Source organism: Heptranchias perlo, chromosome 27, assembly GCF_035084215.1.
Source record: "Heptranchias perlo isolate sHepPer1 chromosome 27, sHepPer1.hap1, whole genome shotgun sequence".
In the NCBI taxonomy this organism is placed as follows: Eukaryota; Metazoa; Chordata; class Chondrichthyes; order Hexanchiformes; family Hexanchidae; genus Heptranchias; species Heptranchias perlo.
In genome coordinates this window covers 38,706,895-38,724,083 of record NC_090351.1, presented here as the reverse complement: position 1 = coordinate 38,724,083, position 17,189 = coordinate 38,706,895, and the positions used below count along the sequence as shown (strand labels likewise).

Here is a 17,189-nt window from a genome sequence, read left to right as displayed (position 1 = left end):
AGTCAGTACATGTGGCTCCAGCCTCCCTTCCTCCTACTTGTGCGTTTTGCGTCATGGACTAACCCACACTGTTTGTGTTTCCTATCAGTTCCAGATATTGCCTCTCTGTTCTGCTTCTGTACGTGTCTCCTCTGCCAGGCACTCCCCTTTCTCCAGCATCAGTCCAGACGGACTCTCTAAACGCACTGTGTGTTTGGGGCTCGGTCTCTTCCGAAAAGTGGGAGGGAGAAGATACAATTTCCCCACTCCCTCCCCATCTCTATCCAGTCTCGCTGAGTTTCATTTTCATCGCCATTCAGAAGAGAGACAGCCCCAGTCTGTGCCTGTGCGAGAGATCTGGAGGCTTCTGTGACTCAGAAAGAAAGCGTCTTTTAAAAAAAAATATAGAAAGTCTTTCTTTGCCTGGATTTTCCGACTTGATGGTGTTTGGTTCTTGCAACTCGTCCCTGCGCCAGATATGTTCAACGCCGACTCTTCCTGTAGGTATTGGCCTCGCCGCAAACGGAGCGTTTCCTATATATTCCTTATATTATTTTATAAAATCCATCCCATCGAGTGGAAGGGCTGCATTTTATTTTTGTTACGCGTTGTTAATTTATGCAGACTGATGTCTGTTCAAAATGGTTTCACTGAGAGCTCCGTATGGTGGAGCCGGGAAAATTTGCAAGCCATGTGCTTATCTCTTGCAGTGCGCCGAGGCTTGTGTGCAGTCTCTTGGATTAGAACCGTGCCCACCCCTGACTTAAACGCTTCCATTTTGTGGCTAGCCATTAAGGTTTGATGCATTTCCAACCAGGTTGATGAGTTCCCTGGTTATACAGTAGCCGATCTTTGTTTCCTCGGACACACCTCCTTCTTCAAAAAAGCTGGCAGGAATGACTGGAAAATAGCGCAGGGGAAAAGCAGCTGTGTTTACTGTCAGTGGGGAAAAGAGGGATTTCTGTAAAAGGACTGAGGGCCATTCAGGGTGAGTTGTGATACACACCTTCAAAATGTTAGGAAGCGGAATGGAGAGACTAGAAGGGAAAATCAGTTTTGTGTAATTTGGGGAAAACCCTTAATGGGGTTAACTTACTAGACACAAGGTTGGCTGATTGGACATTGCCTGTTGTTCCCTCTGATTTTACTGCCGTTTGTTATTCCATCTGATTTTAGTGCAGTCTTACATTACAATATTCTTACATTGCAACAGTGACTACTCTTCAAAAGCACTTCATTGGCTGTAAAGTGCTTTTGGACGTCCTGAGGTCATGAAAGGCGCTATATAAAGGCAAGCTCTTTTTAATGCTTCTGTGAAGCACCTTGGGGTGTTTTCCTACGTTAAAAACGCAAGTTGTTGTTGCCCCGTAATGTTAGCCAGCTAGTCGCTGACTAGCCACAAGCATGGTTAGGACGACACCGTTTTAGCCACGTGCACTAATTTTAATGGAAAACGCCTTACATATTACAAATAAATATACTTCACATGTCTGTGGTTACTTAACAAACATCTATCACCATTCAGAAACCAAGGAAGTAAAATACTTAATGATCAAAAAACAATCATGCACACTGCTTTTCATCTTTCCATTTTACCAACATGCACACGTCGTGTGAATATGAGTATTGAGATCACATGCTAAAGTACGGTGCCTTATTACCCATTTTTTATTTACTAATCAGAAATACAATTTGTCACATCTGGATCCCCAATTATCCACATGTGGCCAGTGGCAAACAGCGCAGTGTTGAGCATTATATTTCCTCTGAATTTGAAGCTGCTCACCATTCCCTTAGATTTTCCTTCAAGAAGTTTCAGTTGACTCGTGAGGAATTATACCCCAAGATTTTAGCAAGTGTGTTCTGACAGATGTTCCAACTGTTTGATTAGAAAGCAGCTGTTAGTGTGATGCTGTGAGCTACTGACTGCAAGGACTTTTAATGGTTGGCTTCCTCTGTTTGTAAGGGATCCGCTGGTGTTTATGTGGATATTGCGTGCTACCTCCTGCTGTTGAATAGCCTGCTGATACTCTCTGTCTACGTGTTGCACAAGAGGAATAGCCCTTGGGCCAGGGCCTACATCCAGTCAATGCCATTGGAACTGTATCCCAGCGACGATTTAACATCTTCAGAAGGGCAGGCCTGGAAAATTGGTGGGGAAAAATATATCTACAGATTACCGTCCCAAAAATCTCTAATGATTTGTCAGTAAAATTGCTGCTGACCTTTGCAATAATGCATCAAATGTTTGGTGATTGTTTGAAGGTGGCTTGAATATGCTCGGTATGTTTTGTGGGTAATACCAGTCACTTGTTTGGATTATTTGAAATTAAACATTTCCTCCCATTTTGCGCACCAGTGACTTTTTGCACATGCTTATTAGAGAGACACCTGGGACCAATGGTGTGTGTGAGATTGTATTGGAATTCTGTGTTTGTGCAGAAGGGGAATTGTTTTCATCCTTTCTGCTGTCTTTCAGGACATATTAGAGCCTTGTGAATCTAGCAACTTCTTACAATATAACAGTAGACAGTGTTGCGGTATGACAGTAAAGGGTGCTACAGTTAACAGTATATAGTGTTACAATATGACAGTTACAGAATACATAGTGTTAAGTATGAGTACTGTACATAGTATAGTCTTACAGTAAAAAGTATTATAGAATGATAGTATTGTGTTACAATATGACAGTTTAATAGTGTCACAGTATTATGGTATGAGTTTACAGTAGTACAGTAAGAATACAGTATGGTATGACATGGTGTTACTGTAGTGTTACAGTATAACATGGTGTTACAGTATGATAGCAGTGTTGCAGTATAACATGGTATTACAGTATGTTACGGTATAATAGTATTACAGTATAACATGGTATTGCAGTATGTTACAGTATAGTATTACAATATAACATGGTGTTACAGTATAACATGGTGTTGCAGTATGTTACAGTGTAGTAGTATTACAGTATAACATGGTGTTACAGTATGATGGTATGCAGTGTTACAGTGTCACAGCAAAGCAAGTCGCCTCCATTTCTGTTGATGAAAGATGCTTTACTCAACCACTGCAAATATAGAACAGTTGGTATAAGACTAAATATTGGACGATTGTTAATGTAATTGCTCCAACTCAGTTTTTTGTAAGATTGACGTCATGCAAGGCTGGTTTCCAGTATTTTGGTTGATTATAAAACCTAACAGATTTTTGCTAAATTGTATCTGGTCTGTACTGAGTTAAGAAAGAAGAAGTGAAAATTATTTTTTACTAAATGGGCAAATGCAGTTACAAGATGATCGTTTTGTTTTGCAAGGTGCTTGCTGGGGCTCATAGTATGTTGTGAATACCAGCTTTTTCATTACTACGTGGTTATGCTATTTGTTGGCTCAATTGTTTTATCATAAAAGGAATTCCTTCCCTTTTCTTAGGTCAGCTGGTGCCGTGCACAGGATAGAGGGTGTTGTGGGTAGACAGTGGGCCGAGTTCTGAAAGCTAATACCAATGTATTAGTTCAAGGGTGACTCTTATTCGTTCCCCTTTCCCCTACCCCCCCCCCCCCCCCCCCCCCCAGTCTCTTCAAGTTGGGCACTTTTGTCCTCTTTGCTTGGTGCCTCTTGCCCACAGTGACGTAAGGAATATAGTGTATGGAAGATCATAGACCTTAAACTAGTTGTTGTTACTCCCGAGATATGGCAACACGCCAGCCTCTGGCTCCGATATTTCATGTTCCTCTAGTAGTAGGGTTGATTGACCATCCAGCCCAGAGCAGCACTTAATGGTTACTGTTACACTGCTCCATTTCTTGACTCTATTTGCTAGATGCTTGTCAGAACTTTGTTTTTTCACTGACAAGCAATAGTGAGCATGGCCACCCTCCCCAGAGCAGTGGAGGGCTCACCTTAGAGAGGAATCTTCACCAGAGTTCAGAGTTAGGAGAGTGATGGTGGATTTTGTAAATGAAGGGTATGTACAACAAGAACAACTTGCATTTATATAACATCTTTAACGTAGTAAAACGTCCCAAGTGCTTCACAGGAGAGTTATCAAACAAAATTTGACAGCCAGCAACATAAGGAGATATTAGGACAGATGACCAAAAGCTCAGTCAAAGAGGTAGGTTTTAAGGAGCGTCTTAAAGGAGGAGAGAGAGGTGGAGAGGTTTAGGGAGGGAATTCCAGGGCTTAAGGCATGACCGCCATTGGTAGAGTAATTAAAAATCGGGGATGCGCAAGAGGCCAGAATTGAAGGAGCAAGAGATCTCAGAAGGTTGTAGGGCTAGAAGAGATTACAGAGATAGGGAGGGGCGAGGCCATGGAGGGATTTAAAAACAAGGATGAGAATTTAAAACCGATTACTAAATTTGAGTATTGGAATTTTGTGGCTTCAGGACAGGTGCTGGAAGAAATCCTCTCCATTGAGTCCCAGAGTGTATAGCATCATAGTATGGTGCAGCACAGAAGGAGGCCATTTGGCCTATCAAGCCTTTGCCGGCTCTTTGAAAGAGCTATCCAATTAGTCCCACTCCCCTGCTCTTTCCCCATAGTTCTGTAATTTTTTTCCCTTCAAGTATTTATCCAATTCCCTTTTGACAATTATTATTGAATCTGCTTCCACCATCCTTTGAGGCAGCGCATTCCAGATCACCATAAATTGTTGCGTAAAAAAATGTTTCCTCATGTCGCCTCTTGTTCTTTTGCCAATCACCTTAAATCTGTGTCCTCTGGTTACCGACCCTTCTGCCACTGGAAACAGTTTTTTCTTATTTATTCTATCAAAAACGTTCATGATTTTGAACATCTCTATCAAATCTCCTCTTAACCTTCTCAGCTTCTCCAGTCTCTCCACATAGCTGAAGTCCCTCATCCCTGGCACCATTCTAGTAAATTTCTTCTGCACCCTCTCTAAGGCCTTCCTAAAGTGTGGTGCCCAGAATTAAACACGATACTCAAGCTGAGGACTAACCAGTGTTTTATAAAGGTTTAGCATTTCTTCCTTGCTTTTGTACTCTATGCCTCTGCTTATAAAGCCAAGGATCCCATATACTTTTTTAATGGTCTTCTCAACTTGTCCTGACACCTTCAAAAATTTGTGTACAAATACCCCCAGATGTCTCTGTTCCTGCACTCCCTTTAAAATTATACAAAGAATGTACAGCACAGAAACAGGCCATTCGGCCCAACAGGTCCATACCATTTAGTTTATATTGCCTCTCCTTGTTCCTCATATCAAAATGTATCACTTCCCACCTCCTGTGTTAAATTTTATCTGCCACGTGTCTGCGCATTTCACTGGTCTGTCTATGTCCTCCTGAAGTCTGTACTATCCTCCACATTGTTTACTACATTCCAAAGTTTGGTGTCATCTGTAAACTTTGAAATTATACCCAAGTCCAGGTCATTAATATATATCAAAAAGAGCAGTGGTCCTAATACTGAACCCTGGGGGGGGGGGGGGGGGGACTGTATACTGCCTTCCAGTCTGAAAGACAACCTTTCACCACTACTCTCTGCTTTCTGTCCCTTAGCTAATTTTGTGCAATAAGATTTTTTAAAAAACTATTGGTTAAACCGGAACAGGATTTAGACTGAATTCTATTTAAGTCCACAGGCCATCCTCTTGACCTGCCAACTGTGGCACAGAGTGAGCTTGAAGAGAATAGTTCTGAATGAATAAACAGGATAAAGGGCGTCTTAACGCAGACATTGGATCTGCAGATAACACCCTGCATCTGAATGAGTGTTACAACAACAACAACAACTCGCATTTAGATAGCGCCTTTAACATAGTAAAACGCCCAAAGGCACTTCACAGGAGCATTAACAAACAAAATTTGACACCGAGCCACATCAGGAGATATCAGGATAGGTGACCAAAAACTTGGTAGGATTTAAGGAGTGTCTTAAAGGAGGAGAGAGAAGTGGAGAGGTTTAGGGAGAGAATTCCAGAGCTAAGGGCCTAGACGACTGAAGCCACAAACATACCAAAAGGTTTTTGATAATAGGTATCTGTACTGGAGGGAACATCATCACCTGAACCCTGAGCTATGCATGCTCACTTATTTCATACAATATTAGATCTCGCATGATGTTGGGAGTGAAGACTAAGTGTAGTCTTCAGGTGGAGGTTAGAGGCCAAGGGATAATCGGACCAGGGCACAGATGTAATTCAGTCCCCGTTTTTTTTTATTCGTTCGTGGGATGTGGACGTTGCTGGCAAGGCCAGCATTTATTGCCCATCCCTAATTGCCCTTGAGAAGGTGGTGGTGAGCTGCCTTCTTGAACCCTTGCAGTCCATATGGTGAAGGTTCTCCCACAGTGCTGTTAGGGAGGGAATTCCAGGATTTTGACCCAGTGACGATGAAGGAACGGTGATATATATCCAAGTCGGAATGGTGTGTGGCTTGGAGGGGAACGTGCAGGTGGTGTTGTTCCCATGTGCCTGCTGCCCTTGTCCTTCTAGATGATAGAGGTCGCGGGTTTGGAAGGTGCTGTCGATGAAGCCTTGGCGAGTTGCTGCAGTGTATCCTGTGGATGGTACACACTGCAGCCACTGTGCGCCAGTGGTGAAGGGAGTGAATGTTTAGGGTGGTGGATGGGGTGCCAATCAAGCGGGCTGCTTTGTCCTGGATGATGTCGAGCTTCTTGAGTGTTGTTGGAGCTCAGCCAGGCAAGTGGAGAGTATTGTGACTTGTGCCTTGTGCCTTGTAGATGGTGGAAAGGCTTCGGGGAGTCAGGAGGTGAGTCACTCGCCACAGAATACCCAGCCCCGGACCTCTTGTAGCCACAGTATTTATGTGACTGGTCCAGTTAAGTTTCCGGTCAATGGTGATCCCCAGGATGTTGATGGTGGGGGATTCGGTGACGGTAATGCCGTTGAATGTCAAGGGGAGGTGGTTAGACTCTCTCTTGTTGGAGATGGTCATTGCCTGGCACTTGTCTGGCTCGACTGTTGCTTGCCACTTATGAGCCCAAGCCTGGATGTTGTCCAGGTCTTGCTGCATGAGGGCACGGACTGCTTCATTATTTGAGGGGTTGCGAATGGAACTGAACACTGTGCAATCATCAGCGAACATCCCCATTTCTGACCTTTGTAAACAATTTTACAACACCAAGTTATAGTCCAGCAATTTTATTTTAAATTCACAAGCTTTCGGAGATTTTCTCCTTCCTCAGGTAAATGTTTCAAGATCTCCTTGAAGCCTACGCATTTATACATATTGAATAATACATGGTGTTTACAGACTGCCTCTGCAACTGCCCGTTGCCAAGGCAATCACCGTGTTCAGACAGAGAGGTGTCATCTGCAGAACCCCCGAATACACATTCAACAAAAAAACAAACAGGGAAAAAAAACAGGGAAAAAAAACAGAGAAAAAAAAAAGAGAAAAAAAAACAGAGAGAGAGGCAGAAACATCCGGAAGGCAGAGAGAGCCAGCAAATGACCCATTATATTAAAAACAGATAACATTTGTTCGCTGGTGGGGTAACGTGTAGCGTGACATGAACCCAAGATCCCGGTTGAGGCCGTCCTCATGGGTGCGGAACTTGGCTATCAATTTCTGCTCGACGATTTTGCGTTGTCGTGTGTCTCGAAGGCCGCCTTGGAGTACGCTTACCCGAAGGTCGGTGGATGAATGTCCATGACTGCTGAAGTGTTCCCCGACTGGGAGGGAACCCTCCTGTTTGGCGATTGTTGCGCGGTGTCCGTTCATCCGTTGTCGCAGCGTCTGCATGGTCTCGCCAATGTACCATGCTCTACCATTTCTGACCTTATGATGGAGGGAAGGTCATTGATGAAGCAGCTAAAGATGGTTGGGCCAAGGACACTGCCCTGTGTCCTTGGCCCAACCATGTTAAAGTCATGCATTCTGTCCTTATATTGATATTTCCATTATAAATTCTTGCGTCCACTTTTGTAATAGGAACGACCAATGTAAACTTATCATTGTGTATGTACTCTCTCCCACAAGTGATGGTGCTGCAACATCTCTCCAGGGGAGAGGAGGAGAGTGTGTAATTGTAGTGTGACAAGTCTACATGGGCAGCTTCCACTATAAATGTGGACATAGAAATTTAAAGAAAAAGTCAGCAGGAAGTGCGTGGAAACACACAATTTTAATATATTAATATAGATAATAGGGGGTAGTGGAAAATGCATAAAATTAGAATACTGCCCTTTAATCCATATAGTTCAAATCCAAGGCAGAGGGACAGGATGAAAGATTCCCTCTTTCTGGTGACTGGAAGGGTTCTTAGTGAAATTAGTTTGGACGATCTGACCCCAGTTCAAGTGAGTTCAAGTACAAAATGACTTGGTCCTAACTTGGCAGTCTCACTTAAGGGTTTGGAAAATGCTACCCTGATGCAGTTGAGGGTGCAGTTTTGAGGTTGGCTGTTGAGGCACATTGAGGGAAATGGAGCTTTACCCTGCATCCTGACCGGGTTTAACAGTGGCGCTGGGCGCAGTTTTCTGGGGTGGCTTGTTTCATTGGTTCACCTTCTTACTGCGCTTCAATAAAACCGTGGAATTTAAAACTTCTCCCACTTTGCACTCATAGTTCTTCTATTCAGCATATCAGGTAGGACAATAAAAGGGAGCAGCTAGCGACAGCTAGCAGGGACCGAGGTCAATAATTTGACCCCGCTGTTTGCTGGGAGAACAATAGGTCTGGAGAAATCGTACAAAGTACCAGTGGGCAAGTTGTTGATTTCCCAGATCTGTACTTTTGGCTTTTGGTTCTACTGTACACGTGTTAAAGGTTACTGCTCTTCAGTTAAGTTACGTGAGGTCTTTCGTAGAGCTTATTTTGAGATTGGTTACTGATTAATTGCTGAATTAGAAAGTTTAGAATTCCTCATCAAACTAACATATGCATTAATAAAAACAGAAAATGCTGGAAGTGCGCAGGTAGCTGATCACCATCTGAATGGGAAAAGCTAATGTTTTGGGGCAAAATTCTTTGTCAGAACTTTAAACATTAATCCAGCTTTCTTTTTTGAATGCTTGTTGACTTCAGCAACAACAGCATGCATTTATGTAGTGCCTTTAACATAGAAAACCTGATTGGAGAAAGTCAAATGGAGTTGCAGGAGGAATAAGAATGGGACTGGGAGGTGACAACATGTTCAAGGACTTTGGAGAGAAAAGGGAGATTGGAGATGAGACGTTACTTTGGAAGCACAGAGGGCCCAAGCATGGGTTTTTTGAGGAGAGGGGTGATGGTTTTGAAAGGGAGGGGGATAGTACCTGAGGAGAGGGAACCATTTACAATGTCAGCTAGCATTGGTGCCAGGAAGGGAAGTTGGGTGTTCAGCTGTTTAGCGGGAATGGGGTTGAGGAAAAACAAGAGGTAGGTCTCATGGATGAGATGAGCTTGGAGATGGGACAGAAACTAGAGGAAGACAGGGATTCAAGGCTATGGTGTGGGCCCTGGGGAAGGTTTGGCTTGGTGGGAAAGGACGGGGAAGCAGCAGAGATAACTGAACGGATGGTCTCTATCTTTGAATGCATTAAGGGGAAGCTAGATGAGTACGAGGGAGAAAGGAATAGAGGGATATGGTGATCGGGTGAGATGAAGTAAGGTGGGAGGAGGCTTGTGTGGAGCATAAACACCAGCATAGATCTGATGGGCCAAATAGCCTGTTTCTGTGCTGTAATTCTATCTTAGTGAGAAAGAAGTCCATGAGCTCCTCATACTTCTTAGCAGCGAGAGGGCAGGGGAGAGGGGTTTAAGGAGACAGTTGGTAGTGGAGAAAAGAACCCAAGGTTTGTCTTTACTCTCCAGGATCAGAGAGTAGTGGACAGTTTTGGCAGAGGCAAGGGAGGGCCTGTCATGCTTGACGTGGTCCAGCCATATCTGGCGTTGGATGGCTAAACTGGTTATGTACCAGATATGCTCAAGTCTTGCTAGGTATTTCCAGAACTTTCTGTTTTTATTTTAGTCGTCCAACATTCAAGTTTGCTTTTTATTTTTAATGCTAGTGGTAGTCAACTAGCTAGTGAAGCACTCCATGATCTAATTGGAGAATAGCCAGTACCGTTGGTACAGAAGAATAGGCAACGCCTTATTCAGGATCATTAATGGAAACCCAATTCTAAGTGAACCTAATCCAGCGTTCTGCGTTTGCAGGTCAGTTAATTGCACACAGTGGAGTGTCGGAGCCCATGTATGAAGTTAAAATCCATGTTCCTATTAATTTGCACATATCTAAAGTTTCTGATACTAAAAGATCTTGGTATGCAGAATAAGGATTCAATAATCAGTGAGGCAACATGATTAAGAGGAGTTCTTTCCAAGCTTTTGCATCCATGAAATGGAAACAGGAAAAGCCATCGACTAAGAAATATAAGCGCAGGTAGGACTGAGTTACTGCCCATTGTGGGCTGGATTGCCAAGGCTGGAGAGATGGGTGATTCTCTTGTGGCTCACTGGCTGTACTTCAGATACCCTCGAATAACCTAGTCTAGGGCCAGTGATCCATAATACAGGGAGGGGGAGATAAATGGGGGGACTTTTATAGTTGCCTTTTGTTTCAGTCTCTCCTGCATTTATTCTGCTGCCTTGTTCTCCTCTCTGCATCAGCCTATATGAGACCGATTCAGGGAGCAGGACTCCAATCATTGCTTAGTGGCTTTAACAGAGTGTCACAATGCATTTGCACGCAGTGAGCGGGGCAGAGAGTTCGGTGCTGAGTTGGTCCCGTGCATCATCGTGTTTTGCGTCGTGACTGTCTTACATTGCAGTGCAAGCCGCTGGTGCACTTGTGCGTCAAATCGATCGGAAGAGCAAGTCATCGTTCCAACAGTAAGTCGGGGGAATCCATAGAAAAGTGGGACTCTGCTACCACTACAAGAGGCCATTTATATTTACGCATGCAGCTGTGTGCTTGTTGTCCCTGGACAGTTGCAACATAAAAACAGCGACAGAGAAAGTTTGCCTGATGGTAGTTTAAACACTAATTAAAATTGTCACTGTTGGCAGATGCTCCTGTCAAACGCCTCCACTGCTTGTCTATCATGCGTCGCTTGTAATATTGACGCTCTTGAATTAATCCAGTCATATTGGTTTGTGGAGTTTCATAGGTTTTATAGCTGCCCATGGTATGTTCTCAATTTTGTGAATGTGTTGCAGTAACGATTGAAATGTCACAATAAGTCGCTTGTGTCATAAAACTGGCTCTGCAGGTGTCTCCGTTTGCAATAATTGGGTGGAAGGACAGACTGCTCGGACATCTAATTGTTTGAAAGCCTTATTTTTGTCATTTATTCAAGTGCGAGAACTTGGGCTGGTTTCCCACTGCATTTAATCCCAACAAACTACCCTAATCATTAGTCAGGGCTGGGCTAAATTTTCAGTTTTTGAAACTCATTGGCGCTGTGCATGCGCTTTAAAATTGGCATTTTGGGAAGGAAGCGGGGAGCTTGTGATGGACGATTAACAGGAAGGCCACGGTGCAGTGTCTTGACTGCAACACGTTAAGGAGGCAGAGAAGAGGAAGAACATGAGGAACAAGAGATGAGGACATTTTTTTTTAACCGCAGTGAGTTGTTACGATCTGGACTGCACTGCCCGAAAGGGTGGTGGAAGCAGATTCAGTAGTAGCTTTCATAAGAGAATTGGATAAATACTTGAAGGGGAGAAAAATACTTGAAGGGCAGGGGAGTGAGACTGATTGGAAAGCTCTTTCAAAGAGCCGGCACAGGCACGATGGGCAGAATGGCCTCCTGTGCTGTAAGATTCTATGATTCTAAGAGGAAAAAGTTCACAAGAGAATTGATCACAGTTGGATCTATAAAATGGAGAGAGACACAGTTTGTGATGGGAGGAAGAGAGTTATTAGAGGCTGGTGGTGAGAGAAAGGTCGGCTATAATACAAGAAGCTTCTTGTATCGTTTCCAGTGGTGCAAGAGAAACGCTAGCAGAGGGACAGGCTTGGCATTTATATTTGAGGGCTGAAGGAGTGTTTGGTACACAAGAGAAAACCTTGTTTAATTCATTAAATTAAATTAAATGAGTTTTGCATCACACAATCTTAGAATCAGCATAATGGAATAGATTGTTCATGATTAGTCAACAACTCCATTATCGTTGTATCATGCGACTACCAGGATGGTAGAAGACGAACTAGATGAGCCGTGATCTTTTTCCGTCCAGCAACTCCTATGTTCGCAAAGACAGTTACGGATGAGGAAAGCCATTTGGCCCATCAGTTCAACCATCCAGAAAGACCCTGAAGTTCTTTGCAGCATCTAACTGTGTTTTAAATGATTCCAGGATTCTCTCCTCTATTACTTTATCTGGAAGTCCATTTCCATGTATTGATTCCCCCTGTGTGAATTCCTGATATCTGTCTTAAATTTGCCCTTGTACTAGTTTGAACCAGTGTCCCCTTATCTTACTCCCATAATTTAATTTAAAACAAAATGGGCCAAATCTTGCTGGAGTAGGGCATCTCACGGCGTGCGCTGTTAGTTAGACTTTTTCCTGCACCCTTCAGCTCGACGATAATTTGAGCCGTAATGTGCTGGAAGTGCGAGCTGATAACGATGCAGCGAGGGCAAGGGGGGCAACTGGGACCTTGGTGAATGGCGGGACCAACAGTGCAGCTCCTTAACCCATGAGATTTAAGGATTGAGAAAGAAATGCAGGACCTACGGAGAAGGAAATGGGGCGAATTAGAGTCAAATCAGGTACAGAAAGAGAAATAAAGAAAGATCGGATTGAGAGAAAAAAGAGACAAAGGATTAAGAAAAACATTTAAAATTTTTAATAACTCTGAATTTACTACAGGTAGAAATAAGACTCAACAGTTTAAATTGTTCCCTTTCTGGGCCAGAGACATTGATTGGCATTGCATTAACAATTGTCATGTTGTTAAAAGGGTACTTACGCTGTTAATTATGAGCCCTAACATTCTGCGGCGAGTTTAATGGGCAATTAACGTGCCAATCCAGCAAGTTCTTAAAAATAACAGGGAGGCTAAGGGGGAGATGGCGTTTGTGCGAAGCAAACAGCGGAGCGCCGTAAATCGACCAGCAAATTCTGGAGATTCCGCAACTCACGGCGTATCTCTTCTTCCCCTGAACTTGCTGGACGATTTGCGCGTTAATAACGGCGTGCGCCGTGAACTCGCTATTATTTTTCCGGGAAGATTTGGCCCAATGTTCTGGATTTACCTTTTGCGTTATTATCTTAATGGCAAGAAACTGGAAAGTACTGCAGTACAAAGGGATCTGGGGGTCCTAGTGCAAGAAGATCAAAAAGTTAGTATGCAGGTGCAGCAGGTGATCAAGAAGGCCAACGGAATGTTGGCTTTTATTGCTAGGGGGATAGAATATAAAAACAGGGAGGTATTGCTGCAGTTATATAAGGTATTGGTGAGACCGCACCTGGAATACTGCATACAGTTTTGGTCTCCATACTTAAGAAAAGACATACTTGCTCTCGAGGCAGTACAAAGAAGGTTCACTCGGTTAATCCCGGGGATGAGGGGGCGGACATATGAGGAGAGGTTGAGTAGATTGGGACTCTACTCATTGGAGTTCAGAAGAATGAGAGGCGATCTTATTGAAACATATAAGATTGTGAAGGGGCTTGATCGGGTGGATGCGGTAAGGATGTTCCCAAGGATGGGTGAAACTCGAACTAGGGGGCATAATCTTAGAATAAGGGGCTGCTCTTTCAAAACTGAGATGAGGGGAAATTTCTTCACTCAGAGGGTAGTAGGTCTGTGGAATTTGCTGCCCCAGGAAGCTGTGGAAGCTACATCATTAGATAAATTTAAAACAGAAATAGACAGTTTCCTAGAAGTGAAGGGAATTAGGGGTTACGGGGAGCAGGCAGGAAATTGGACATGAATTTAGATTGAGGTTAGGATCAGATCAGCCATGATCTTATTGAATGGCGGAGCAGGCTCGAAGGGCCGATTGGCCTACTCCTGCTCCTATTTCTTATGTTCTTATATTCCCTTAACTATCTTGTATACCTCTATAAGATCACCTTGCAGACATCTTGTTTCTAGACTGAATTAAAATAGTGATGATTTATAAAGACTGTATGAAAATTACAAATGGGATAAGAAAGAGCAAAAAGTGCGTGTTAAAGATAGCCTGGTGTTAGTTGGATGCACTAACACGCTGTGTCACATAGTGGTATAATGGGCATTTGCACATGTGATTTCCTCCAATTGGGAGTTCTCATTCACATTGCATGGCAGGGGGTGGGAGGCAGGGATTAAGGATCTCAGCACCACAGAGGGTCATCACTTGGAAGGATGGCCTTGGTGCAGAGTGCATGTGTACGGGTGAAACAGGGTGGGGCTCAGCTGAGATGTTCTGCATGACAAGATAGCCTGCTCGCACTCACCATCTTGGCTCTTATCAGGGTACGGTAGCATAGTGGTTATGTTACTGGACTAGTAATCCAGAGGCCTGGACTAATATTCCGGAGTCATGAGTTCAAATCCCGCCATGGCAGCTGGGGAATTTAAATTCAATTAATTAAATAAAAATCTGGAATTAAAAAAAAACTAGTATCCGTAACGGTGGCTGTGAAACTACCAGATTGTCATAAAAACCCATCTGGTTCACTAATATCCTTTAGGGAAGGTAACCTGCCGTCCTTACCCGGTCTGGCCTATATGTGACTCCAGATCCACAGCAATGTGGTTGATTCTTAATCGCCCTCTGAAATGGCCTAGCAAGCCACTCAGTTGTTCAAGAAGGTGGCTCACCACCACCTTCTCAAGGGAAATTAGGGATGGGCAATAAATGCTGGCCTTGCCAGCAACGCCCACATCCCATGAACAAATAAGAAAAAACGTCTGGTCACTTGGGTCTGATACCGGAATCTGGCACGTGTAAATGTCACTTCGACTCGACCACTGGGGTGCCAGCAGTACGCAGGGAGAGCTCTGCCTCACAGCAGCACACTGGAGATCAGGGCCTCAGAGGCACGATGGGTTGAACCTTTACTACTGCGTAGTCCCACATGATAACCATTCATTTAGGTAAAGCACACTTGTTTGTAAAAAGTCTGCATCGTAAACTGAGTCTGAGCTGCGGGCATAGAATTTTAGAGACTAGCACCTGGACACAGGCTTTTCATCTTGAGTGTCAGTTATGGCCCAGTGGGTAGCACTCTCGCCTCTGAGTCAGAAGGTTGTAGGTTCAAGCCCCACTCCAGGGACTTGAGCACAAAATCTAGGCTGACACTCCAGTGCAGTGCTGCACTGTCGGATGAGATGTTAAACCGAGGCCCCGTCTGCCCCCTCAGGTGGACGTAAAAGATCCCACGGCCCCACTTCGAAGAAGTGCAGGGAGGTTTTTCCCGGTGTCCTGGCCAATATTTATCTCTCAACCAACACCTCAAAGCAGATTATCTGGTTATTATCATATTGCTGTTTATGGGACCTTTGCGCAAATTGGCTGCTGAGTTTTTTTACATTACAACTGTGACTGCACTTCAAAAGTACTTCATGAGCTGTAAAGTGCTTTGGAACATCCTGAGATCGTGAAAGGTGCTATATAAGCGCAAGTATTTTTTTTCTGGACCCCAGAGGGTCCCTGAGATCATTAGATTTCTGTCAGAGGTCTGGCCATACCTCACACTGTGAACACATTGTCTCGAGACGTCTGCATTCTATACTTGTTCTGTTTTTGTTGACTTACTGGCACACTACTTCTGTTGCTGCATCCTCATAATATGTTTTCTGCAATGAAAACACAGTTTTCCTCTGAGTAGCTGACACTGTCTTTTGCAAGTTAGGCCAGAGCATCTCTGGGAATGTGTCAGTGTTTTGCAGGGAATTCCCCACATAGGATAAATTGGGGTGAATTCCCTAGTGAGCAAACAGCTCCTTTTCTGCTGGGGCAGGTTTTTGTACAGTCAGTGTGTGTTTATGTAGATAACAGTAGAGCTTGGTAACTTTTGTATATAGAATTGGTCAGGTGGGAGGAAGCTTGTGTGGAGCATAAACACTGGCATAGACCTGTTAGGCTGTAAGGCCTGTTTCTGTGCTGTAAAATTCTAAGTAATTCTATGGAGAATATAGCGATACCATGCAGCTTTGTACTGGAATGTATAGAGATAACATGTAGTATTGTACTGGAGTATATAACAATACCATGCAACATTGAACAGGAGTATATAGCAAAATCTTGCACTATTGTACTGTAGTGTATAGCAATAGCTTGGAGTGTCACTAGTGACTACAATTGAAAAGTACTTCATTGACTGTGTAGTGCTTTGGGACATTTTGAGGTTGTGAATGGTGCTATAAAAATGTAAGTTCTTACTTTCTTTCTGTTGTGCTGTAGTATCTAGCAATGCCATGAAGTATTGTGCACCAGTGCACGGCAGTACCTTGCTGTATTGTATTCTAGTGTGTAGCAATATCATGCCGATTTGGACTGTATTTAGCTATACTTTCAGGCTTTGGTGAACACTCCATGGAATTCAGCAAAAACCTGTACTTATAATTAGTTTGAACATCAAGAATCTATTTTGGCAGTAACATCAATAAGGTGTTTTAGAGGATTTGTGTTACTAATGATGCACCTTCACAATTTGCAACCTTATATTTTAATTGTGCAGAGATGTATAACAAGACCTGGAGTGACTTGGTGATATTATAAATTGAATCCAGTTCTGACTGGGTTAGGATGACATTTGAAATGTTGTCGGTGGGAGCAGGCCAAAAGTGGACTGAACTGAAGGATAAGGAAGTTAAAGAGGGATACAGTGCACTACTTTATATATACTAATTTTTCTTCTCACAGATAAACAAAGCTTTAGAAGTGGGAAGACAAGTTGATAAAGTTGTGGGATCTTAGGTTTATAAGTGGGGTCACAGGAGACAAAAGCAAACAGGTAATGACAAACTTATACAAATCATTGTTTAGGTCACAATTAGAATATTCCGTCCAGATTTGGTTGCCGTACTTTAGTAAGGATGATAAGGCCCCGGAGAGATTCACTGAGATGATTTCAAGGATGAGAGGCTTTGGTCACGAGGAGAGACTAGAGAAACTGGGGCTCTTCTCATTAGAACAAAGAAGGTGAAGAGGAGATCTGATGGAGATATTCAAAATGATGTAAATCAGGAAAAACTATTTCCACTGGTCGGTGAGTTGGTAACTGGAGGGAAAAGATTTAACAACAACAACTTGCATTTATATAGCGCCTTTAACGTAGTAAAACATCCCAAAAAGCA

The 17,189-nt window shown here is 43.4% G+C and overlaps 1 protein-coding gene across 12 annotated transcripts in view; it reads left to right on the top strand.

Moving 5' to 3' along the window:
* Window positions 1-17,189, top strand: part of LOC137344605 (suppressor of tumorigenicity 7 protein homolog) — a 140,183-nt gene that overhangs the window by 19,533 nt on the left and 103,461 nt on the right. Inside the window, exons 1-2 of one of the 12 annotated variants that reach the window (XM_068007697.1) lie at window positions 76-479; window positions 1,946-2,132. The exons of 4 other annotated variants lie outside the window; for them this stretch is intronic. In XM_068007697.1, the coding sequence (XP_067863798.1) occupies window positions 420-479; window positions 1,946-2,132 (247 nt within the window). In that variant the 5' untranslated portion in view covers window positions 76-419. Of the gene's footprint in view, window positions 1-75; window positions 480-815; window positions 968-1,945; window positions 2,133-17,189 lie in introns of those variants that run through there. 7 more of the 12 variants (XM_068007694.1, XM_068007699.1, XM_068007700.1 and 4 more) reach the window with 7 other exon arrangements.